This window comes from Corvus kubaryi, unplaced genomic scaffold (assembly GCF_017639235.1).
Source record: "Corvus kubaryi isolate FWS band 111438036 unplaced genomic scaffold, C.kubaryi_AGA036_p1.0 37232, whole genome shotgun sequence".
In the NCBI taxonomy this organism is placed as follows: Eukaryota; Metazoa; Chordata; class Aves; order Passeriformes; family Corvidae; genus Corvus; species Corvus kubaryi.
In genome coordinates, this window is record NW_024581066.1 from 3549443 (window position 1) to 3576466 (window position 27024).

Sequence of the window (27024 nt, forward strand, 5' to 3'; positions counted from 1 at the left end):
GTCAGCTGTCGCAATATAATGTGACACACTTAGTAACACACAGCTGTCTATTTCCTTTTTGCCAGGAGAGATCTATAAACAACTGTTCTGCACACCCTGGTGGGATTCTCCTATCATGGCTTGCCACCAACATTGGTTGCTCCAGGAATATAAACTGGAGTATAGGGTTTCTCTCTCTGCAAGAATCTTCCAAGCAATTAATTGAATATCAACAACCATGCTGTATGTACACCTGCTACTTTCTATCCATGCTCTTCAATCTATCTTTTCTCTTTGCAGTGTCACACCTTTGATGAAGAACGCAAAAGGGACTCACAGGTTTTTTTTCTATAATCTATGTTAAGACACTGATCTGAGAAGCAGTTAAGTACCTCTGAAATCTAAGAAAGGTTTTCTAATTCCAGGATTTTTTTTCCTTGAAAATTATGAACCAAATTGAAGGTTTAATGAAAATCAATATGACTGCCCTCTGTGAAGATTGACTTCTCTCAGACATACCTACCAGGTCAAATATTTTATACATGTATAAGCATGTAACTTGCTTCTTGGTGAATTTCAAACAGCCTTTAGTAAAAAAAAAGGCCTGGCGTTGTTCAGCATCCTATTTGGCTACATTTTGTTATGTGAAGTTTAAATACTAAGATTTCTAAAGAAGATACAGGCATCTAAGTCAACAAGACATATTTTGTGAGTTGGTTTTTAGATGTATAAACCAAATTTTTTTTTTATTACACCTTTGGTGCTTGAATGCTTTAGTTCCCTTTTAGTATTTTAGAATTCTTGCAGTATGGGTATGCACTACACAGTAGTTGCTTCACTTTATCTCTTATCTTAGTTCCTATAATGGTAAAAGAAGCCTTTATCTCTCCAAAGAAGATTGTAGGTAGTACCTCATCTGAAAGTGACCATTTAAAACAATACAGAAAACAAAAGACCACCAAAGCTCCCAGTTAACCACCCAAAGGATCAGTCTCAATAGCTATGATTTTAAGTGCCTGGTATGTACACACACAATCCTTTCAAACAGTGAAAAATTTGCTCTTGTTTTCCATTATCCTGTGTATATTGGATAATTTAATTTTTCCCCTTTCCATCTCCTTTGACTTTTAGTATCCTAGACAAAGTTCTATGCTTATGACGGGAGGAAAAGCTACAAAAGAAGCAGCAGTCACTGGTAAGAATTCTTTCATGCAATGATGCAGAAGTTTGCATTATTCAACATCAAAAGCAAAACTTCTTTGTAAAACTTCTCCCAAAGGCGTTCACAACCTTTAAAGTGAAATTGGCGGGAAGAAAAAAGCAGAAAAGCAGCAAGGTAACTAAGTAATTTATAGTCAAGAGTGCAGATGATAACGAATAAACCATTTAAAAACCAGAAATGTGAATTATTGAACTATGGAGGAACATAGCCTGAACATCTGGCCCTCACAAGAAAGAGAGATAAAGTTGTTCATTGCTAAGGAGAAGGTTTCAGGGTTTTTCAAGAAATATGAAAGGTTTTCTGTATTTCCAAGATAAGGAAGGGTGCTATGCTTCAGCTGAAGTCTCTCAGGTTGGATTGTTTACTAATCATTACACTGAAGTCCAATTTAGACTAATAAAGATGTAAGGAAAGAAACATGCTATGCAGACCAACCCAAACTGCATTTAAGTGAAAGTTTCTCTAATATTAAACTTTTTATGAACTCTCCTGTTTTAGTAACATTCAGTGTAATACTGGCACTCAATTGCCACGCTAGACACCACTACTGCTGAGCTTGTTTTTACACTGTTTCTGCTCAATGAAACAGAATTTTATGTGAAAATGAGGCATTAGGAGTAAAAAAGCTGACCAAGTACAGTACATAATCATTCTTTTCTCCCTTTCACAGGTTTTTTCAGCATAAATTATGACAACAAGAAAAGTTTTTAATACCATTTTCTAATGGAGCAGGCACTGAAGACTCCAGTCTCATGTCATCTTGGTCATGACGTGTGTGATTAGCAGCCAAACTGGCCCACTGCGATACCCAACGTTTACCTCCAGGGTTAGTAGCACCTTCCTAAGAAGGAAAAAAAAAGCAGAAGAAAAATTATAACTGTTTGATAAAAAGCATGCCACCTTTCCAGGTTTTTCCTGAATAGGTATGTCAGACACTATTTTCCTGGAAGTTGAAAAGAAATAGTTTACCTCAATAAATTTTAGAGTCCCCAGCTCTACAATGGCAAACAAACAATCAAAACCTATAGAGCTGCAGAATCAGTACCAAAGAAACAACAATTCCTAGTGCAGTGAACTTTCAAACATCAGAACCTATATAAACTTTATCAGAACATGTGCTAGTTCTAAGGTCAGGTTATTTCAGTCCTCAGCTCAGAAGTGCAGGAGAAGAATGTGGGGTGTGCTAAAAAATTTAGAATGTGCTTCAGGAAAACAAAAGAGCGACATTTTACCACTTTAGAAGACCGTCTTGTCCAGATGAAATACTGTATTTACTTCGTTACAGAAAGACTACCTTAAGGACTGAAAGAGTAAGATAACTTATGATGGAAAGGAAAGGAAGCTCAGATTATTTGTTTGGCCTAAACAAAAAAAGAAGCAAAGATTAGTTTTAAACCATCCAACTAAGTAACAGTGAAGTCAACGTCATCAGTATTTTACAATTTTTTTGCAGCTAAACCAGAAAGGAAATTAATTTAGTTTCCTGATGGCAAGCCTTTTGAAATCTTGAAAATTTTTAAAATGTAAGAAAAGCATAGAATTAAACCATCTTCTTGTGTTACTACAGCATATTTTTTAAAAACCTGATTTCTAAATACAGTGCAATGTTACTGTCATATCAAATATATTACAGTCTCTCTTGCTTACATCTCCGAAAAATATCACCAGCTCTGCTGCATCTTCAAATCTTCACACACTATTCAAAATGCTGGTTTTTGCCTAATGCCTTGACCACTCTTGGTTCTAGTCTTTCACCAGGAAACAACACTATACATTTGTTAAAATTCATTTAGCAGAAATAGAATGGTGAACAATGTCACCTATTATATGACAACTTCTTTTAAATTAGAAGTTACTCAGACATTTGAAAAGCTTGAATTTATGATCTTGAACTTCTCCTGATTAATGCAAACAAGTGCACTGTAACAAATCTCTTCCGGAATATCATGAATGTAGTAAATCAGAGATGCAGCAGGTAATTTGTTTGAACTGCTATACAAATTTCAAAATTCAAATATTTTGAATTTATTTTTTAGAATCAAAATGTAATAAAATTCAAGTCTAACAACAGCAAAGGAAGGCAATTCAATGCTTCTGTTACTTATGAGCATTTCTGAAGACAATGCAAGGTGCCAGTAAGAATATTACAAAAAACACACAGCATTTATGAACTGACAACTACTGAACCCTCATTTTTCTTTCCTATCACTAAACTTTCCTTTCCTGTCTGTACCAGCGAACTTCTATCTAATAAAACAACTAATTATAGTCAAATCCAAACATGATAGACGTCCCAATCACCTTTGCTACTTCTGCACCACCTAACCAATTACAGAGATACAGGTATGTGTCAGAAATCTGAATTCTACTTCACAGTGGAGAAACATACTAAGACTTTGCAGATTAACTGCAGCAAAGCAAAATGATAAAATTATTTTTCTCTGAATGTAATTACACTGCCAAAAAATGGTTTCTACATAACAGTGAAAGTAAATGTGTGCTTTGCCAGCTCTGTGTATACAAGCACAAACAACAACAAAAATATGCAGCTTCTTTTCATAGTAGTTTAAGCACACCCAGAAGGTGCAAGGTTTATAAAACATGTATCTAAAAAGTCACATTCAGTTATCCCAATGTTCTTCCTATAATCCATATCAATTTGCATCTTACAGGCTCTCAAGATGATGCCTTGAGGTAGCCACTTAAAAACGGAGGCTAGACAAAAATGAGAGAATAAAAGTAGGTATTTATTTGAAGGGCCTTCAAAAGTACACCCTGAGCAGTCTAAAGGCTACAGCCAAGATGGACCCTGGGTCATGGGTTCTTCACACTTTTATAGGTTTGGTCGATTTGTATACTAGGGTTAATTCTCCATTATGACTTCAATTAAATGTAATTATCCCAAGTTTGCCCCTCCTCTCAAGGCTTTAGCTCACACATTTTGGGGCCTGGGACAATCTAGGTGTCCTTGGAGAGCAAACCAAGACAGGTTTGTTATGTCTAATTAGCATAAGAGAACAGCAGGCCACATGACACTCCAGAGTTACACACTAGGCAGTACAGGATTTGAAAAATATAAAAGTTAAAACCTAAGGCATCAAAGAAAGCAATTCTTCAAATCTTCTCTTGAATACCAGGAAGAATTTCCTTGTCTTTCAGAAAAGCTGGGTTTACCTATGAGATACCAGCCTTTTACCTTCATGTTAAATCTGCTTTCTCTTATGCTTATCACACATACGAAGTCAATAGGAGTAATAACTCTTCGGAAAATGTACCAATGGATTTCTGTGGGCTTATGATTCAGCCTGAAGATTTAGGGCTTCAGGCCCCACATCTGAAAAAAATCCACAGTGCACACACATTACACCTGAAAGCATCTCCAGTTCTTGGCATTTCAGAGCAGAATAACATGTTTTTCAAAATAAATTTCAACAAGGTGAATAAAAGTAATAAAAAAATAAAAATGTCTTTTCAGAAACATAATTCCAGTCAGTTCAAGTTGTAAGAAAAATATTATGTCATCTTCTCATAAATTGCTGTCTTGAAAGCAGTTCTTCCCTCCTCACACTACCTGCTTCAGAACCATATTCCTCCAGGGTGATGATCTTTTTACAGATTTCCATACATTATTTATTTACAGCCAATGTCTTCAAGTTATTCCTGGAACAACACTGACACGTATCTTAAACAGTTCTTTTTTTCTTCTGTTATACTTACTCCCTTTATACATGAAAACCCAGCAATTGTACCCATCTCAGCTATTACTTTGAGAGACAAATTGAACAACATTGTTAGGTAAATCTCCATTTCCATAACAACCTGAGTAGACTTCTTTGTACCTTCTCTAGACTTGAATCCACCCTTCCTGACCAAGAGTGGTAACAATTCTAGTGCTACTATTACAGGGGAAGCTTCACTGTGGGGACACTGCCCTTTTCTGCTGATAATACATCTCCTGGGTATCCAAGGGCCCTATTTGCCTTTTCACAACCCTATGATATTGGTGATACATCAGCCTACATTTCAGTATAGCATCTAAGTTCAAATGAAAAGTAAGTATCAAACTTCAAACTAAATGGATTGTTCTACAGGATAGGAAATTACAGTAATTTGAGAGCACAAACAGAAGGAAAATACAGCCTCTAAATACTCCACTTCTAAGAAGCAATGTAGCAAATATTTACATGAATGAAATTATTAAATATTCAGAATGTCACTAGTATTATTCATCTGATCTTCAGTGGGAAAGACATAAAGTAGGCATTCAAAACAGCAAAAAGAACATTGTAGTCAATGGCACTGATTACCCCGAAGATGAAGAACCAGGTTTCTGAGCTTTAGTCTTATAAAAATTTTAAAAAACCCAAACAAACCCCAAACCAACCAAAACCCAGAAGATATCAAACACTGTGTTGATAAACCATTATTTAAGAATTGTGTTTAGCACAGACAACTGACCACTGAAAATTAAATGGAAACTGGATGGATAAATTATAGCCCAATGTCTGCAGTATTTTTATTAACCAAGCTCATATGGTCAGAACAAGTAATAATAATAACAACAATAATAATATTCTCTTTGTTCTCTATTTACTGATTTTTTGTTCTTAAATCACACTTACCTTGGTTGGGAAGTGGCAGCTTATAATATAGAAAATCAAAGACATTGAAATATTTTAACTAGATGGATTTAGTATTTTCATTGCCTATATGTAATCATTGAGAAGGCAAGAACTAGTGCACTCAGGCTCAATCCAACTCTGTCAAGACACTCACTCTGTGCTTTATTTTATTTCTGACACACACTACTCCAAAGTACTTAAAGACTGTTGTATCAAAGAAAAAGCCGAGAATTTCTTTAACAAGAAAAGCATTTCCAAGCATTTCATTCATGCTTCACAAGCCCTGTACTGCTAAGATATTTAAGTTCAGAATAAGCTTTCAACCCCCGAAGTGACTCCAGGTGACCCTGTTCTGTCTTGGCAGTGGCGTTGGTCTCCAGAGGTGTCTTCCAACACAAACTATTCTGTGATTCTGTAAAACTGTTTTTATAAAATCTTTGTAATTTCCCAGGCCATCTTTTCCGTCTTCTTGAACAGAAGTATCTTAGATTTTTCTTCTTTGCTTTTTCTATGCCAATCATGTTCTGAATTCACCTCATTCTGCTAAATCATCTACAGGAATAACTGTGATGAACACCTGGAATAAGGCCCACCCACAATCTGAGTGGATGCAAAACTGGAACTCTGAGCTACCCTGATGTTACCTGACTATTTAGCCAAGATCTTCAATAAGGTTTATAAACTTATGATCTGCAGCTCAGTAATGCAGTAAGTCTTCCAAAACCCGCAAGCAGAAAAGTTTGTGTATGAGAAATCAAACACATTTGCCTCTCCCTTTCCTACTGACAAAACAAACTGAGTGCAAGTTTTGGTAATAAGACTTTAAATGTAACAATCTTCTCTCATTAGTTATACTCATGATTGTTTTCCCATTATTTCCCTATAAAACATACCTCACATTTTCTGAACTAGCTTCTCTGTTACTTCTACATATCTATCAACCAACTTCGACTTTTGACTTTCTCTAGTAAGCTTTCTTCCACCTTCATCTGTCCTCAACTCTTCTCACACTAATCCTTTATCCATGTTGCTTGTCACTTTTGCTCCTTGACTTACCGAATAATTTTCATTTTTTCCCCTATCATCATGCCTTGTAATAATATTTTAAATTATGCTAATAACCTTTTCTCTCCCACTATATAAAGAGCTTTTAATGCAGCAAAGCAGTCACAGTAATAAAACAGCATAATTCTTGTAATTTCAACCTAAATCAAAGTGAGTTTTACTTTGTCATTGCCAGAAGGTTCCTTAGACCTGCCATATGATTGCAGGAGGAGTCTCAGTCTTGTAAAAACAAAGCCTTTTATTTGCAAAACTGACACCTGAAAAGACCAATTATGTTCATAAAATAAATCACGTATTCTTCTTCTGCTTATGGAATTATAAAAGTGGAAAAATATCAATATTCTTGAAAACTTATAGGGCATGAAAGAGCTGAGTGCTGCAAAAGGCCTAAAAAAAAAAAAAATAGAGAGAGAAATAATGGGGTTATAGATTTGTGCAAGGAAGCAAGGTGAAAAATCTTCTGCAGGATATGTCTATGCTGTGTGGCAATACTTCACTTGAAGCTGTAACCTTAGAGAAATTAGTCAAAGGTACTAATCTAGATACAGTGACATACTTAGTGTCTCAAAACTTCACAGTAGCTAAAATACAACCATGATAAAACATACCTCTAGGAGAAACAGATTTGTAAATACTAAAATCAGTGTATTTGCATGGCAGGAACACTAAGCAGTACTTTAAGCTCTTGATATATTTTTAAAAAATTGCTTATTTATAAACTTTGTTAAATTACAGGATTATGCTTCAGAAACAGTTTACCAAGGGAAGTAGAAGTGTTATGTGCTTCATTACTGTTACCAGTTGATTCTGCTCCATTGTGATCCTGCTCTGTTCCAGACACATTTCAACCCAGTTTATCCATCACAGTGATATCAGAATGTCTCCCAAGATTTCAATATGAAATATGATCAATATCTAGCTTGTGTACGTGTTCTAAGTCATATATAAAGCCAGGCATTTTCCTCTGTTAAATCTTTCACCAACTGATTAAGTCATCCTGCATCTGAATGAACTAATGTAAGTGACTTGTGTGGAGTGGCACCTCACTGGAGAACTTAAACTGCAAATGTAAAAACCTATAGTCCTCTGGCTTCAGAGAAAAAATCTGAAAAGTATTATCCACCATTTTTTTTCCCTAGCTGACTTTGCAACATGCATTAAATGCATACATCTTATTTCTGAATTTTAATATAGTTACTTGCTTTGGGCTATAAAACATGATCAGCTTTTCCTCTGCTGAATTTACATGACGTGTATACTGTGCAAAGTTATGTTGTTGCAAGGAAACTTCTGCTACATTTCCAATACACTGGTGTTAGTGCACATAGAAAGGTAGCCAAGTTTTAAAACACCTCTGCAATGTAATGTGCCTGTCTCTGACAGAGAAGCTTTGATAATGCAGTAGAGGCCTAGGAGAAATAAAATACTTATAGATCTGAGTTAATCTTTTCCAGGCAAGATTTTGTTTCCTGTTTAACACTTATTGGTCAGTTCTTAGTGCTCTCTTTTAGTGGAAGAAAAAAGAAGACCGTCAAAAATTAAATTCTACCTCTGTGTCAAGAAATCCAGTTGTACTCAGTGGTCTTTTTTCTTCCAGCACTACTGTTGCAGAATTTATAGCCCAATCTCTTACTAAATCTTTCTGGTTCTCGTTGATAACAGGCCTATTATAATCCTGGCTGTCATCCACTCCAAATACCTGAAAATGAAACAAACCATTACATTCATTAACCCAATACCATCCTTATGCAATGTTCAATGTTAATGGATGGATGGTGGCATGCTGGATAGTGAGTATAAAGAAGTTTTACTGTATTATGCTTATCTGTCACCTTGGTGCAATATACAAATTAAACAGAAGAAACATCTACAACAATTTAAAAAAAAGTGGAAGTCTACGTCAACATTGTGAAAATTCAAGGCACTGCTAGTTGAAATGGGCAGATATGAAAAAATGACACTTTGATGAAAGGAACAAAAGATAAAAGCAAAATCACTGTAAAACCCATTTTACCAATTAAGGGAAAACCTCAATACCTAGAACCACGAATTTTTCAAATTTTTGCTATTGTCTAATGCGAATAAGAAATACAAATGCTTATTGAATAATTTCTCAAATACAAACAAAATTTCAGTTTTTTAAATTGTTAGGGACTTAGCAGATGTTAAAAGTCCACCAGGTCTCATGAACCATGTTGAACCATCTCATCCAAGATGTGACCTGGCATAGTTCTTTTACTGCTTTTTCCTAATGGTGCTTATAATCTCTTCTGCTTATGCCAGAATAATTTTCCTGTGACATTTTAAAAACATTGCTCAGAAAAAAATACTAGGAAAACATTATTACCAAGGCAATTTAGTAATAAGAACTTTAGTAGGAGAACCACCATTCTGTTGGTCAAATTTCTCATGAGCCACAGAAAACAAGGAATATGAATTGCTTTCAGAATTGATATATGATCAAAGACATTTTAGAAAATATTTTGTATCTTGGAAACATCCAATTTATAAAATTCGCAAATTTCTGCCTATGAAATAAATTCACTACTTTACTACTAGGGACTTAGACCTTAAAAAATTACAAAACAAAATGAACCTCCCACACACATTAAAACTGTTTGCCAAAAAGTAACAGTAAACATCAAAAATTGTTTTCTCATCTTCACAGATGTTATCTTCCCGTAACAAACACTACTAGTGCAGAATAGGAAAAGGTGTACAGAATTCTTTTTTCTCCAAAAGTGTACTGGAATCCAGTTTTTCACAGCAAAGCTAGAGGACTGGTTTACTACAATTCTGAACAAGGTTAGTGTCTTCAAAATGGATTCACCGCTAGATGGCCACAAACCATTACGTTGTCGGCTTCTGAGAAGCAGACAAAGGAAAAAAGAATAGTTAAGCACCCTGTCACTCAACTCCTTATGCTCTTCCAAACATACACGAAAACCTTGCTACAGCATTACTACATTTAGACCTGAGGAAATTTTATCAAATGCATTGGATTTTTATTTTGCTCTCATGAGAAAAGCCTGCTTTTTTGACATCTTAAAATTCAGGCAGTGCTCCCCAAATTTTCAATTTACACATAAATCATATCTAGAGTCTCGGGATTATTAGTTGCTTAACAGTATTTACAAAATATTTATTTTCTTTTTTTAGAAACAGAGTGTTATAACTTAAAATTTTGCTTTCATGATATACTTTTGATTTGTATGGTTGTAGCAATTTCTGAAGATGGAAACCAGTTACCACCCACTGACTCCTTTCTTTGAATATATCAGTATTCTGCAGAGACTTTTTTCTTTGTGTACCATAGTTCCATTGATTACAGAATTTTACATGTTCTTTTAAATGAAAATAAATTCTGGTATTATCATATAAGCCCCAGAAGGAAAGTATGAATTCCACACTTCCATATCTAATCAGGACTAGAGCAGCAAATTGCTGCCTGTAAATTGCTTCCTTTTATCTGACAGCACATTCATTTACCATGTCAAATTTCTTTACTTTTATCAGAAATAACGCCTCTTTCAGTCTTACCTTTTCTAGTACTGAACTCCTGTTTAAGCAAACTTGGTTATTCTTCTATTACTGAAATGACTGCAAAACCAAATTTGAATATTGTCTATTTTTTTTCTGTGAAAGGTAATATGGATATCACCAAGACCCAAGTAATAGCACTCATAATGTTCCTTCTCTCTATACACTGTGGGTATCAGAGGAGATAAGCAAAATATTTGGGGACAGTACTATTAGAAAGAAAAGTAAAACATCTTCTTCAATAAAAGTATATTTTTGTACTACAATGTCATTCTACATTTGATGTGTGCATGTCCTAAGTTCCACTGCTATACAACTGCAAAGCTCCTCTTCTCATAAAAAGAGATGCACATAAGTGTGATGTAGCCCAAAGACTAAATTTCAGAATTGTGATATTTAAAAACCGCTTGAAAAGATTGTTACTAACACATAATTAAGAGTTTAAATACTAAAACTACCCACAAGATAAAACAACTCATGTTAAGTATTCGACAAAATTTAGATCATTACTTTCACACCTGTCACACACCTGCAGAAAAGCAATAGTATCAGAACTTCAGGATTAACCAATCCACATACTCCATTTACCAGATAAGGAGAATATATCCTCAACAGAAACAGCCATGAAAGTTTTGGCTGGAAATCATCTCTTTACATTTAGAAAATGCAACTTTTACTTTCTGGGTTGCTACAACATGGTACGTGTGCAAAGGGGGGGCTGTTGTGACTGCAGCCTGAGTGGATAGAGACTTCTATCTTCCTACAAAGACTAGATTACATTTTTCAAGGCTTCCAATTCTTTAGATGTTTCTGTTCTTTAGATATCTTCATGACTGCAAATTCATTTAAGGGAGGTCTAGGAGATAACTTAGTCAAACCAAGATAACTTAGAGGAAATGCTGATGAGAAATATTGCTGCACCTCTCACCCATTTAGACAGAAAGACTTAAGTTTCTTTCTGTAGAGCTTCTATTTGTCAGGAGCAACTATGAAATGTATTTTGATTAACTATGTTTTGGGGAAGAAAAAGATGAAGCCAGGTTCCACAATCAATAGAGACTTGGACACACTGAGCTGTTTGAAAAATGAGAAGCAAGCCTTTATTTTTGATAAAGGAGGTAAAATATTCTATGTATTAATCAGGACATTTTGAATGGCAAGGGAATGATGACATGCTGTAGAAAGTCAAGACCTGTCTATGACATGTTCTCAACATAGTTTTGTTTAACCTGCAATCCAGTTGGCCTCTTAAGCAAATGGATTAACAGGTGATACAACAGACATTGTCCAACTGGGGGAGCTCAGCAGGGGCTACCAAGATGGCCAAGACTAGAGCATTTTACCTGTGGGGAGAGTCTGGGGAAGCTGGACTCGATCAGTTTGGAGATGGGAAGGCTTTGGGGTTACCTAACAGCAGCCCCTCAAGTACTATGGGGAGCATATCAAGATGACAGCCAGGCTCTTCACAGCGCTCCACTGCAGGGAGACAAGGGATAACTTATGCAAATTGAGACAGGATATAGAGAAAAGTTTTTTCACTCTGAGGACAGTCAAGCAAGCTTGCCTAGTCTCTGCCCAGGTAGGGCATGAAGACCCAAATGGATGAAGTCCTGGGCAACCTGGCTGACCTCAAAGCTTCCTTGAGCAGGGGATCGGACTAGAGGTCTCCTTTCCAAGTCCTTTCCAGCTTATGTGATTCTGTGCTCCATAATAACAGTGATCATATGTAATAACTTAGCATTGCAGGTCTCCTAGTGCAAAGTCTTGAGAAAGCCCGAAGTATCCTAGAGCAGTAGGGAAAAGGTGAGCTCCTGGAATATACTTTCCAATTTCAAAGCAGTGAAGTAAGTCCTCCAAAGATCCCCTATGAATATTCCATTTACATTCTGCAGTTTACCCAGTAAAACAAAGGGACAAACCAGCAGGCTTAAACTATATCAAGTCTCAAAGCACTATCATGTTACTTGATGGAATGCAAACTTGCCCTGAAAAAATACAGAAGGATAAAATATGCAATAACTAATGGCAAAACAATTGTAGCTTAATGAGGATATTCACAGATTTCATCACTTTATAGCAGCAACAGTTTTTCCAATATTCTGAGAATATAACCCTATCTACATTAACCAGTAATTGTTAAAATTCTTCATCCAGCCAAATCCAAGAATTAAAAAAGTCTATCTAACACAATAAAAGCAAGGTGCAACTCTTGTAAGAGGTACTGGCATATTTTTGGAGACAGCATGAGTTCCAGGACCACGCCTGAGCACATGCCTTGTTCTCTTTGGCAAGGGCTAATTTTGTAGAAAGCAGAGTACTCTCTTTTGGCAGGTCATATACACTTCCCTGTGACAACAGCTCATGACTCACCTGCTCATCATCATAGCTGCAACACAGCTCTAGCACAAGCTAGCTTTAGTGACCAGGAATTGGTCTTGTTCACTCTCCCTTCTCCTGCCCCAAACTAGAAGAATTAATATTTTTTGTAGCACAGAAGAAAGGTGAACATAATGACTTTAGAATAAACTATCGAGATGGTTCTTTAAAACCACAGAAGTCAGTTTTCTTTCTTGATATGTGCAATACTTTCAAGAAATTAAAATAAAAACTCATCAGAAAAAAATAATGGCAACAGAAACCATTATCTTCTGAATCAAAGGGAAGACAATGGTTTGCTAAACCCACCCCACCCCTACCCACAACCCTCATCTGATGTTCTCCGTATGTGCTTTTCATAAACTTTAAAGTTCTCGACCAAGAAAAAAACTTTTTCCAGTTGTATCTCATTTAGATGCTTTTCAAAGTTCATAATACCTGGACTTTATATCTGCTTTACCTTTAAACTATACCATGGTGTAAGACGATCACACTGCAGTTCTACAATACTGTAACTATTCAGTATTTAATGACCACAGAGCTAGTTCTTCATCCAAATCATTACTGAAGATACTAATATAAATGGAAAAAAAGTGTAATTTGAGACTTTTAATAGATCTGTTCACTCAGTTTTATAGCAGATTATGTATATTAGAATGGGAAGATCTGAGAATCCTATCTAGTTTTAAAATTTTTAGTTTACAAAGTTTCCCCAGTAATCTTATTGCTGAAGTCTTAATGAAAAGGATATGCAGTAATTACCAATAATATAAATAAAATTAACAGAAAATCAACAAATAGGTAGTAAGAATTCTAGTCACAATTCCTGTTCATTAATGATGGTATTTGAAAAGTAAAATTATTTCAATAATTCTTTTTCTATTCTTTCAGCTCCTAACAACAGTCAAGGACATAATCTAGAAACATACTTGAAAAAGATCATGAGTTGAATGCTATTAATTTCAGTGTAGGCAATCTGTATAAAAGGAACAGAACAAAACCCAATGACAAGAAAGACAAAAGGAAATTCCAAGATGAACAGTTAAAAAAAATAAAATCAAAGCAGAGCAAGGGTAAGAGACAAGGGGCTACACTGTACAGTGCATTAAAGAAGGATCATGGCAAAATAAACAAGGAACAAATGATTTCATTTGAAATAAGGTATTTGTCATTGTAAAGTGATGGGAATATAAATTATAATAGCAATTACGTTTCATAACCTTTTAGGGCAAAGGAAGATGATGAGTATATTTGATTGTCACAGGAGTCAAAAGTAGATTTCAGAAACTGAGCTATGAACTGGTAAGAGTCAGAGCAGCAAAAAACCAAATTAAATAAAAAAAAGGGAAGGAGTATGATTTTGGAAATACAAGCAGGATTTCAGGATTTGAGCACAGTTTGGGTGTACTAAGAAAGAAGAAATTGTAAATAAACCACACTCAGAGGATGATTGATTGATTGATTGATTGATGGCAAGAGAGGATTCCAGAGAGCAAGGAAATGGAAGAAGCTTCAGATCATCTCGGCAATGCTGCATTTAGTGTTCAGACTGAGCTCCTGACAGTTTTTCCACAGAATGTAGTTCAGGCATTCATAATACACAGTAAATTGGTCATTTAAAGTCAGTTAAGGATCACAGAGAAAAGACAAAAAGCAAACATTTTTTCCCACCTTTCAGACAGCGAGATAGGAGTGCAATGCCTCACTTCACTTTGTGTTTAGCTACTGCATGAACTGTGTTTAACCAAGCTGCTTCTGAGGACTTTCCTTTTAATAGTTTTTGCTTGTTCTTGGCAGTTATCCTGGCCATCCCAGGCAAACAGACTGTGTTCTGTGCAGGGCATATCTCATGAATAGCCATGGAGTTTCACAGAAGCTGTTTACGTCATTTTAACTCTATATTGAAGTTACAGACTCAGATGCAAGATGCTCTGGCATAAGAAAAGCCACATAAGCAAATGAAAAGGATCAACGTGCCAAGTCTAAGAGCTTCCTCTTACCAGACACCAGTTACATATTTACATGCATACGTATTTTGTCCCTGTTTGCTACCGTGAAGAATTAATTTTCTTTAGGATTCCAAAATAAAAAGGAAGCAATAAGTTTAGAGGCTGTAGAACTCTTTTCCTCGTAAGAGGAAAAGATTATAAACGTCCTCTGAACTCTTGACAAAATTTATAAGCTCAGATGATTGGATAGGCTTCGACTGGTCTACTGCTTTTTCATCACTGTATTCATAAAGTAGTCATTCTGCAAACAAGACACTCTGTGGGACTCAAGGCGTTGCTCCCAAAGAAACTGCTGAAGCAATGGTAAAAGCAATTAAACCCAGAGAGTGTGAAAAGACAGGAGACCTGAAAGCAATTTTCTGAAAATAGATATATCTATCTTGGTTCCTTAAAATGTCCTTCATTGAGACATACTGAGATTTTTTTGTCACCTAACTTACTCCCTGCCCGTTGATTCTTTTCAGGTAGCTTTTCCACTTAAAATACGGAAAAAATTGCCAACAGGAGTTCCATAACATGTATGTTAACTCCATAACAAGGGGAATTATAACAATAACCATCTGCAAGATAATTGATAAATTAAAAAGAGAGAAGACAAGATTTGGTATACAAACTTTATGAACACTTAAAGCAACAACAATAAATAACTCAAAAGTAAACACTCCTTGAAAAACACATTAGCCATTATTATAATGTGGTATGTATAGGTACACCCTGTGAGCAAAAAGAATAAGGAGATTCCATTTTATAATAATCGCCTTTCAGAATAGATTCCCATTCATACCCATACTCAAAAAAAGTCAAACCAAACTGAAATAAGTATCATGATGAACAGGAAGACCTAGAAAATAAAATTGGAAAATGCACTGTCTACAGCTCACACCAACAGTTTTTCCTCTGTAATTACTATTCCAAAGTTTTAAAGACGAAAGAAGAATCTCTCTCACGATTGCGTCAACAGAATAAGATTTTATGTAAATTCATTGCACAATAGATACTCAAATAAAATCCAAGGTGATAGTCTGCACATTAAAACCAAGATCTTTACTATTAGGGCCTGTCTATCTACATACAAAGACTTTAAGACATCGAGAATAAGGAGTTTGCATTGAAAACAAAATCATTACATGGTCACAGTAAGTCTTTTGAAGATGGCAGAAGGATGGATGGAGGTTTGATTTTGATACATTTTTTCAAGTCTTCTGTTTGGGAATCAATATGAATCAGTTGAATTTCCGATCTAAATTTACTTTGCTGACGAAAAAATCAATTATCTATCAGGAAATTTACATGAAAATAACATAAATCAAGTAAAAAATTTGGGGACCGAAGAAAATTTTAAGCCAAATGTTTCCATGTGCATATGAACTGCTGTAACATTCCAGATTTCCTGGTTAGCTGATGGGACTTGAAACATTCACATAGCCTCAATTCTATCCCTTCCTTTCCCTTCCCTTCCCACACATGCATAGAAGAGCTTACATCTGCTATAGTAAGTTCTACAAAGTATTTCCATTTTTAAATACCCTAAAATGAAACTGGCTGAAGAAGACAACAAAAAACCCTACGCAAAACAAACAAAGAGCCCTCAAGAACTTGCAAAAAAATCATTGTTGCTTTTTATTTACTGCAATAGCCTCAAAGTATTTAATATTCCAAACACATGCAGAATTATTTGCACATTCATTTATTAATATTTATTACTGGCAGTACTTTGCTTTATTGAAAAAGGGAAGTCATTAGCATGATAATTTGGTGTCTTTATATCAACAAAAAAAGGAAGATGAACTGCAGAAGCATCATTTTGAATTCTTTCATCCACTGACAGACTTACCTTTTCTGCGGCATATGAAGATTTTTTAATGCGATATGACTGCTGAGAACAACTTTCTTCTAATAAATTTGATTTATTTAAAAAATGTAAAATGGAAAGAAAATTTACAGCTCAGAGATAAAAAGAAAGCAATTGCTAGGAGGTAACAGAAGAAAGCACTGAACCCATCTAAAGAGCAGGAAGGCTGGATGTAAAGGAAAAACAAATCCTACAACTGTGCCCGATTTACTAGTGTATTTTATATGGTAAAAGTAACACTGAAAACATGTTCTAAATTAAATCAAGATCCTGAATTTGTTTTATTTTATACAATAAGACCATTATTCTGTTAGAAAGAGTTGTGGCTTTCTGATGCTATTTGAGTAGAGGATATTTTATGCCACACGTGTTCAAGGTGGGCTTTGTGGTATGTAAGAGCAGATTGCTCTCTTAACACACATTGATGAAATTGGTGTCAGTGCCAATTTTAAAAAGAGCTCTATAAGTATAAAAAGATATATCCATAACCTATTTTTTCCTCCTGTTATTAATATATTTATTTTCTAAACCTTAGCCTACTAACCAATTCATACTTCTCTATGAATTTAAGTGACATTTGAACACCTGCATGCAGAAATATCATTGGCTAATGAAAGGACTTTCAGGAAGCAACATTTAGTTATTTTTCAAGTATTCTCTATTCATAAAGAACATTAAGACACAACCATAAATTCCTACTTGCATCTTCTTTGAATGTTTACAACTGAAAATTATCTGCATATGTACTCTATTTTTTCATCTTAAAATAAAATATTTTTTTAAAAAAAATTCAAAATGCAAGTTTGAAAGCTGTATAAGACACAAGCCATAATGTGTTTGAAACCTTTCCTTTTAGGTAAGTAGCAGACATTCACCCCAAGACAGGAATGACTGCAGATATATGATTACACCTCTCTGTTAGGGAAAAGAATCAAAATTAAAAAGCTTTTCTCTGTTACTTATGAAATGTCTTCCTCTTTCTTTCTAATAATGCATTTTTCTCACATTCTTTTCTCAAAAGTCAGGCTTTAAAATGGTTGAGAAATAAAGGTTCTGTCATTTGCTATTCTACTCCTTTTCTGTTGAAGTGACAATACTTTTTTCTTAGAGGCTGAAAGAGCACCAGAGGAAGAATTGGATCCTTAGCAATCTAAATGAAATGAAGATGCTGAATAAGCAGGGCAGAATAGTTTCTAGATTTTTAAAATCATTTCACACAACCATCTACTTTTCTTGAAACTATTTCCTAGAATCTTTAGTAAAAGGCTACATTAAGCAAAAATAGTACTTTTGAAGGAACTAATAAAGCTCGACATTAAGATTTTTACTTCCCCTTCTTTCGAATTACATAGATAGATGGGTGTTTTCCTTTTTGTTTTCTGAGAATTTTAACTTTGATTTCCTGCATGTTTCTCTTGGATTCTTAAAGAAACATTAATAATCCCACCTTGATTTTTTAAAAGTTAATACTACTCTTGCATTTGTGGTTTGCTCTTATGTTCCTTTCCAGGGAAAAGAGAAGAAGTAAGGCTAAGGCAAAGAATGAGTCACACTTGGAAGTAATGTTTGGATATTTTGGTCATTCTCACCATTTTCTCCAATAAAAGGGAAAAAATACTCAAATCCAGAAGTACTTTATTCCACTGAAAATTCTTCAGATAAACCACACACAAATTTTAGCACCATTCTAATATAAATTGCTACTGACAAGACTGCATTATTTGTGCAAATGTTTTACAAAGTGATCCTTGCTATTTGTAGTGCATTTTCATCCCAATCCTATCAAATTAAACTCTTGAATTATCAAACTTTTGACCCAAGAGACACCCTTAAATGAGACTCAATTGAGCAGACATGGTAACTACTCAGAAAAAGGACTGACTTGCCAACAATGAAAGAGTGGTTATACTGAAATAACTGATAAAATGTAAACCAATAATTCTCTTAAATCCTCAACAAAGAAGCACAGGAGTCAACAGGCTAACAAAAGTCCTTGTCTTATACCTCACTTAACCCCCTTTGGCAAAGTAAGATTATCCAAAGCACTAGCAATTTAAAATAGGAGGGAAGCAAAGCTGAGCTCAGCTGGAGGACGAAATTTTGGCTTCCATTTGGTTTAGTTTCTTTGTTGGCTGTTCTTCTGCACTTCATAAAAATAGTATCATACTGCTTTCACATTACCAAATCAAATAAGAACTGCATAGCAGGGCTCTTTGAACTGGGTGTAAAATACAGTGTTCATAAGATTTCAACACAGATGCTAAGTGAAATGATACAGAAGACCTTGAAGAAAAAACATCTCTGCTTTACTTCACAGTAAATCTTTAATACCTAGTGGTGACACCTTATAAGTTAGCAGTAAGGGAAATTTAAGATACTCAAAAGCTTTTATGTAACACTAAGATTATTAAGGAATAATTTACTATCTTCCTTAAGGCTTCCATTCACTTCCTGCTCCTGAATCTCTCCTGTAACAGGAGAGATTTGTTTCAAACAAAAAACTGACTTCAGATAATCTGAACGGGTACTGAAGGCCACCAAAAATTTGCAATTTTATTAACATCCTCAGGCACATGGTGTGATTCGGCATATGGCCAGGAGTTTGACTCAATGATCCTAATGGGTCCCTTCCAGCTCAGCATATTCCCTGACCATAAATATTAGTCAGTATTAACATTTTTATCAAGTACATAAATATTAGTCAGTATTAACATTTTTATCAAGTACATAAATTGTCTATTTTCAAATGTTATTACTTTTTGTGGTTTCCAAATAAGCCCTGTTGAACAGCTATACTTAGCTAAAGCTTGACTTAAAAATTTCCTGATGCAATTTAGTTGAAGATTTATAATTTAAGAATAAAATGCAGAAATTTGTAGTTCTTTAATATTCACTTGCTTCATTTCGAATGCTTTTGTTTCTCAGTTGTTTTTATGAATATTGACTCAAAGAAGTAAAAAATCTCCTTTTCAGAATCCATAAGAGGCAAAACTATTATCTTTATTACTTTATTGAAAGCGCTACCCTTTACTTTAATCCCTGTCCCCAAATGCTCCACAAATACCTTTTTAAAAGAAAACCTATAATAAAATGTCCCATATCCCCACTACTTCAGAATTTTTTTAGACATGCAAATGAATGCTTAGATAATTCTAAAACAAGTAAGTGATGAATGTTCTGTTAAATTAGCAAATCCCTAGCCTAGAATTGGATTGCAGGCATTCTACCACAGTAAATTATCTAGGAAAACACAACAAAACCAGAAAAAAATCCATTTCAAGAGTTATGTTAAGCCAAATGATTGAACATAGCTTCTGCTACCCATATTTTCCTGTTGAATCCAAAGAACAGTTATTTAACACAGTTTTTAAACTGCAAATACAATTTGTATTGTTATTTATATTTCTATTGTTACCAATAAGTAAACTAGGAAATTTACATTGTTATCATATAAATACTTCTGGAAAATTAAAGCATTTTTATACTTACTCTTTATAACTGACACTGAAATTTAAGCTACTGTTACTGAATATACTTTTTTAATAAGTATAGAAAACATTTACAATCTATAGCTATATGATCATTTGGATGGAATCAATTTATATCCTGAAAACTAGAGAGACAATAGGCTTTTAAAAACTACTGAGTATTTCCACAGGGACACAAACCACCCTCATAAAAATTAAATTATTTTTGGTGCCTAGTATTTTTAGAGTACTGAAATCTTTTGAAAACACATTAAAACTACCAAACTTTAAGAGAAGAGCTGTATGAAACAGGAATAACGTTTAGCCAAATGTCTGCTGCGGCTCCTAGGACATTCCATATTTCATCATTATAGACTGGTTTAGAAACTTGTGTCATTGCAGCAGCTTTAATAAGCAGAACTGAAGTGGTAGACTGCTGCCCACACATCACATAACACTTGTAACATCAGTATACATTTTAGGTTTCTCACCTTGTCAATCATTTTGCGGGCTTCCATTTCTTCAGAATTGGGATTTTCCAACTCAATAGTGTAAGTACCTTTGTCACTCTGGTCATCCTCATTGTCCTTTTCAGTAGCAGCAGAAATTTGTTGGCTCTTCAACTTTTTGTCCATCTCCTGGTTATGATTAGGCCTATGGCCAAGGCTTCCTGAACTCCTTAACAATGCAGCTTGTAAGGCAGGTAATGCAGCAGAGGGTTCTTCTGATTTCTGTTTTAGAAGTTTGGCATGAACACCATGTACTGCTCTGTGATGTGATGAGCTAGCTTGCACAGGTGAAGGGACTTTCTCTCCTGATGCAGGTTTCACTCTTTCAGCTCGTGCATGAGATGTTGGAGATGGAGATTCTGGGCACAGAGCTCCTACATTCTGAGAGAAAGAGTAAGAACGTCTCTTGCGAGGATGGTCTTCATCAAAAAACTCAATCATAAAGGCAGTCTGACTAAAACCAGCTTGCTCTTGCTGCTTTTCTGTGGAATGGACTTTCTGGTGTGTCTTTTTCAGCTCTGTATGATGATGCCTTAAGTGTTCTTCAAGTGCTGCCCGTTTACTGTAATGCCGGTGTGCACCAATATTCTCTGAATCACTTTGTGTGCCATCATCATGTTTATTCCCTACAGGCAAAGCAAAATAATATACAGCACAGTGAAACAAAGAAAGACCTCAACATAACATATACAAAAAAATGCAAGCAGCGAACTAGGAAGGAAATGATTTCAAACTGGATTTCTGTTTAGACTCCAACAGCTTACAGTACCTGGCTCTGCAAATTTGGTACAGTTCCTGGAAATGCCATCAACTTGCTACAAGTCAAACAATGAAACATTTTAGAAGCTGATCAGTAACAGCAGTGCATTTGAAGTATCCTTTCCCCAATATTCTCATCTGTGAAATCAGTGACATACAAAAGCCAGTATTTTACCAGCTGTACTATAGTATGTTTTTGAATTATATCAATTTTGTTACAGAGCCAGTTGATTACAAATGACTACTGACACATTCCAGGCAGGGTTAAGAGGAAAAAGAAAACCTTAATAAAGTCCTTCAGACAGTGGAAAGAGAGCCCCAGTTCATATTGCTGGATTCCTCCCACATTCACAATAGTTTATCATGAGAAATGTCTACTTAAAATTGGATTGAATTCTTTATTACTCTTTCCAAGAAGAACAATGAGTTTTTCCATAATTCACTCCACTCAGCATCTGATGTGTGCATGTAAAATGGTTCTTATTACTTATTCATTCCACAAACTACTCTGAGATCTATGAATAAGGATTACATATTTCATAAATCATACACTACAAATGTACTTTGCAATGATACCTGAAAATGCACGGAAGGCTGATACCTACACATAGTAAGTGCATTTAACACAGACCAACCTCCTGTACAATGAAAGTGTCAATGCTCCTAAGTTTTAGTTCAGTACCTGGGAAGGAACAGTTTCACCCTCTCTGAACTCTTTTGGATCAAGTTTTACTCATATTTTTATATATACATATATATGTATATATATAAATATGAGTAAAACTTGATCCAAAAGAGTTAAAAGAGTTCATATATATATAAAAATAAATAAATATATGTGCATAATATAATTTCTGTATTTTTGATTCTCCAGAGGATAGACTTTTTTAACATTTTCTCATTTAAATTGTTAGGATATGCAGTTACTATTCAGTTAAATAGTAACTACATATTAGCTAATCTTACTTATCAGACTAACACCACTGAAAATACAGCTGAAATCTCAACTTACATTCCTGTTTTCTATTTATTAGAATCGTGCCTACAAAAATGATGTGATGATTCATATACTTCCAAATAATATTAAAGCAGTATCAACACCACAATGAAAGTCATATAATTTTAGCAGTGGGACTTCAGTACAGAATATTATATGAAAAAGCTGAGGAGAAAAAAAACCTAGTAAGCTTTGATTTTTAAAAAAAAATCGGTCTTTCAAAGCACCTAGGTATATTTGCTATCTAAAAATACAACTACTGAATGAGAATACAAACAGCCCATAGGATATTACAAAATGCAGATATTTATTACGGCCATATGTGTCCCATAACTTACACCTCTTTCAGATGAAAATTAATCAGACTTTGAGGAGTTTCTGCCAGGAAGAGGCTTATAAGCAAAGCCCCTTCTATTTATCAAAGTGTCATGGCTAGTATGTTAAAGAACGTTCATGAATCCAATACATTTACATGAAGGCCAAAGAATGTGATTTACAACGGAAGAAATAATATACTATTATCTTTATGCTAGCACATTAATCTAATTCTGCTTCCAGAATTTTATTTTTAGCTTAATTTGAAAGAGCCAGCCTTAGAAAGCAGACTTTTCATCAATAAGGCAAAGAATGTTGTACCCAGTCCCAGCTGGTTTAAGAACTAGACATGATAATGTTGCAGAGCCAAGGAAAACAAGAATTGTACGGTTAACCTGCTGAAATTAAAAACAGAAAATAAGAGAGACTTAAAAAGTTCATCAGAAGTTTTCATTCTGAAAGTCTGAATGGTACTGGAATCTTCTTCTGAACATCAAGACTACCTGCTTCTCTAGTCTGTTAAGTGACACTCGAGAAAGTACGCTTGTCATGTGTAACATTTAATTTCATTTGAAATGTCACTGTCTGCAATAAATGAACATGTATGATCACCTGGAACTCCATTCAACAGCAGCACTCATATAAATGCAATATTCCATAAGCTGAGTATAAAACTTGAAGCTCTTGCTTTATTTCTGATTCCCGACTCAAACTTGACTCCACCAAACATGATCCACCTAAGCAGAATGACTATATGATGTATTCTTTGCCATAAATGATTTTCTTATAACACATAAATATTCACAGCACTGCCATTGAAAGAGTTGCTAAAAGTGTAAATTGAACTTCAGAGCTTTGATTCTAAAAAGCAATTCAGCTTTTTAAAGTAATTCATGAGAAAAAGTGAGATATATAGAATTTAACTAAGGTTTGGGTTTTCTCCTTTTCTTTTTCAAGATCAATGTTTAAATATCTGATGTTTTCAGCCATCCTAGAACATATCCAATTAGCATATTGATTGTAAGATGATTCAGCATTTGGTTTCTTATGCTCTTTGTAAGACTTTATTCAGCAAAAAAATTTCCCAACCCAGATCCTTGCACACATGTGGAGTATCTGTGATTTCATCTGAGCTCCGCAAGGGCTCAGGGATCCTCTGACTGCATGCTGGTGAGGAATTGCTGCTTTCAGAATAAGCACAGCTGGAATTATTCACTTACCTTTCAGTCTCTTCAAGTACACTGGAACGTCGCTCTTAATACTTTTGGAATCCTCCTCTGTCGGTTCCCACACCATTCTTGGAGGATTGTTCTGTGCAAGCCAATCTGCTACTTTGCTCTCCGCGGCCATCATCACCGTCTGAAGCCCCGGCAGGTCCTGACCACTGGATGAAGAAGGCTTTTTCGACTTATGACGCTGCTCTGACGTGAATTTTGTCACATGATCTTTGATCTTTACTTTTCCTGGAGTGTTGTCATCAAATTCAATGGTGAAAGAAGCGTGCCCAGAAGCTGCTGTGTGGGAGCTTTGGGTATCTTTTGTGGGAATTTCATGAATAGTGCTCTCTGCTACCTGTGAAGCTTGCTGGCATTCTTTAGTAGGGATTTCAAAATAACTGGGCTCCCTACAGAAAGGATAAAGTTCTTCATTTGCAGACGCAGACTGCTCCTCAGATTGCTTGGCATCTGTGCTGCACCCTGTTAGGAAAAATAAAAAAACAGATTTCACAATACTTGGGAACTTCAGGCTCCTCAAGAAGTTTCTGAACTCCTATAAAGGCCACTTGAATAATTTCTGGAATAAACAGTAAGACTGTGGAGTAGATTGAGCACCATAGTTCTGGAAAAATAATTCCAGAATTACATACCAAAAGTATTAATGAAAAGGCAGTTTGAATTTCGGCTGTGAAAAGTGCAAAGTGGCAAAAAGCTCACTCAGAATTTGTCAAAGTGCAAGCAAAATATTTTTAGAAGATTTAAAGGTCAGATGAGTTATCTGAACATGGAAAACAGGTAAATCACAACAGAGAAATTGTTGAGCTGATCATTATTGCAATTCCATTCTACTGGAGAAAACAGCAAATCAAGGTTCTCCCAAAACAAGTGCTAATGATCTTCCATCTCCTGCAGTAGATAGAAAGCATAATTTTGTTTGGCCAAATTCTTCAGAAAAATAATTCACACATTAATGCAAGATAAACATTAATTCTGGCTTGGAAAGTTGAACACTGCTAAGCGCTGGAAAGCGTTGTGGAATTCAAACCCTTTATGTTTCTACAAAAGATAAAACCAAAGAATGAAGCTAAATTTTACTGTCATGTCCTCTTATTTTACTTGTTGCCATAGTTTGTAGATGAACAGAAAAAGGAACAATAGCTGGAAGCATGCAGAATGTTAGCAAGCCATACTCTCACTGGCTAAAAAAAGCAGAAAGTAGAAAAAGCACAGGGTAGTAACTCCAAGTTCCACTGTGTAGCCTTTAAATGAAGGCTAAAGCTTCCTGTGGTTGCAGCAAAGCTACCAATGTGCTTTTAAGAAACAAACCTTCTGACTGCATTCCATGAACTACTACATCAGCCAAAATACCTGGTGCAGAGATGTGCTAAAAGCAACAAAAGTTTGAGACATTAGCAGCAATGGCACGTTGGATTCCAGCAAAAGAATTCAGAATAGTTGCTAAGCGATTTATCATGGACCACATTAAGATGTTTAAGAAATCATTTCAGGTTGCCAAGCAAAGAAATAAGCCTGCAACTAATTGATTTTGGGTGAAAAAAGCTACACTACATCAGCTGAGAAAGTTAATATTTGTGTATTAACCTATTATGCAATAAGACAGCAATTGAAACATTTATACTGAAGTCAGGAATTTAAAGGGTAAAGGATGCAGGATGGAATAATGTACCTATGCTGTTCCTCAGAAACGCATACTTCTTGTGAGGATTTATGAAAAGGTTAAAAATTAAAAGAAAAAAAGGATGGTAGTGTGATACAGAGAAATAAACTATTTAAGGGAAAGAATAATAGCTAGAAGAGTAAAAAAAAAGTGTTATTGAATGAAAACAAGAGCAGTACACATTCTTTATTATTGCAATGTTTGGATATCCATTGGATAAAATAACTCCAATGCAGGTAACAAAGCAGTTTTAATTTTTTTTTTCTACCAGCAGCTGTTAAAACACAAAACATGTTCAGAATTCAGACAGGTTTTTCTACTGTGATGTTGGATTCTAAGAATCCCCTAGCTATCGCTTTTCACTGCACCATCAGCTGCCTCATGTCTGTGGGGTTGTTTTCAGGCACTACAACAGCACCTCACTACCTCCCTCCCTGGGAAACAGAATGCCTTTTTAATACCCTTCCTGAAAACACTTACCCAGCAGACACACATAACAGAATTAATCGATTTTACTGATGCAAAGGTTATTAAAAAAACTTCTCTGTTCATATAGAGAATGTAAGAAATAAACAAAAATCACAGTTTGCAGCTCCTAGACTTTAGGTAAACCACCATCACGCTCCATTTGTTTCATGTAGCTAACAAGCACGAATGGATCAAGCTGTAGTAGGATCAAACCTAGAGCCTGAATCCTTACAATATGAAACAGTCACCAAAAAGGAGAGTAACCCACCACACAGCCAATTCATAGACAACTTTTTTTCCCCCCACATGGATCTACTCAGAACTTCAAGTCAACGATATCATGCAATTCCTGTAGCCAATAATTAAGCCAGATAGAGTGTTCAATGCTCCTTCAAAAAAGATAACTGGCTAATAATCTGTTTTGAGAATTATTTCTACTTTGGGGCAAGGCAGGAGCAACCTGCTGGCCACACAAGACATAGTATTTTTCCGTAATTATACAATAGTTGGTTTATTACCATCTCTTGAAAATAGTAAGACTGTAGGCAAACTGCATCAGATGTACGGCAGTGAGAGGATCTCTCACACTGATTTGTCAGCGTTGATGAAGGACTTCATAAAAAAATTTGTGTGAAACTTGTCTGCACCAAATTTAACATTTCAAATCAACTGTTTATACTACAATAAAACTGTTCATACTATACTAAAACAGTATTTGATTCCAATATTTTTGATTAAACAGAATCTAAATTAAGACAGAGTTTATTCAAATGAAGCAAGAAACTGAACTACAACTAAGTTGTAAATTTTATTAAACTGGAAAAAATTTTAACAATTATATAAAAAAAAATACCTGAAGTATTAAATTTAATTACTTAAAAATCCTATTTTCAGTCAGAAGTACTTGCATTTTTAGAAGAGTTAAAAGCATCAGAATTGATTAAAATAA

At 35.1% G+C, this 27024-nt stretch overlaps 1 protein-coding gene across 9 annotated transcripts in view; it reads right to left on the bottom strand.

Annotated features, from left to right (window-relative positions):
* Positions 1-27024, bottom strand: part of CEP170 (centrosomal protein 170) — a 95605-nt gene that overhangs the window by 25971 nt on the left and 42610 nt on the right. For 8 of the 9 annotated variants that reach the window (XM_042023000.1, XM_042023005.1, XM_042023004.1 and 5 more), the window contains exons 8-11: positions 23933-24409; positions 20624-21267; positions 8438-8587; positions 1916-2042 (exon numbers count right to left, since the gene is read on the bottom strand). In XM_042023000.1, the coding sequence (XP_041878934.1) occupies positions 1916-2042; positions 8438-8587; positions 20624-21267; positions 23933-24409 (1398 nt within the window). The remainder of the gene's footprint in view (positions 1-1915; positions 2043-8437; positions 8588-20623; positions 21268-23932; positions 24410-27024) is intronic. The other variant, XM_042023001.1, reaches the window with a different exon arrangement.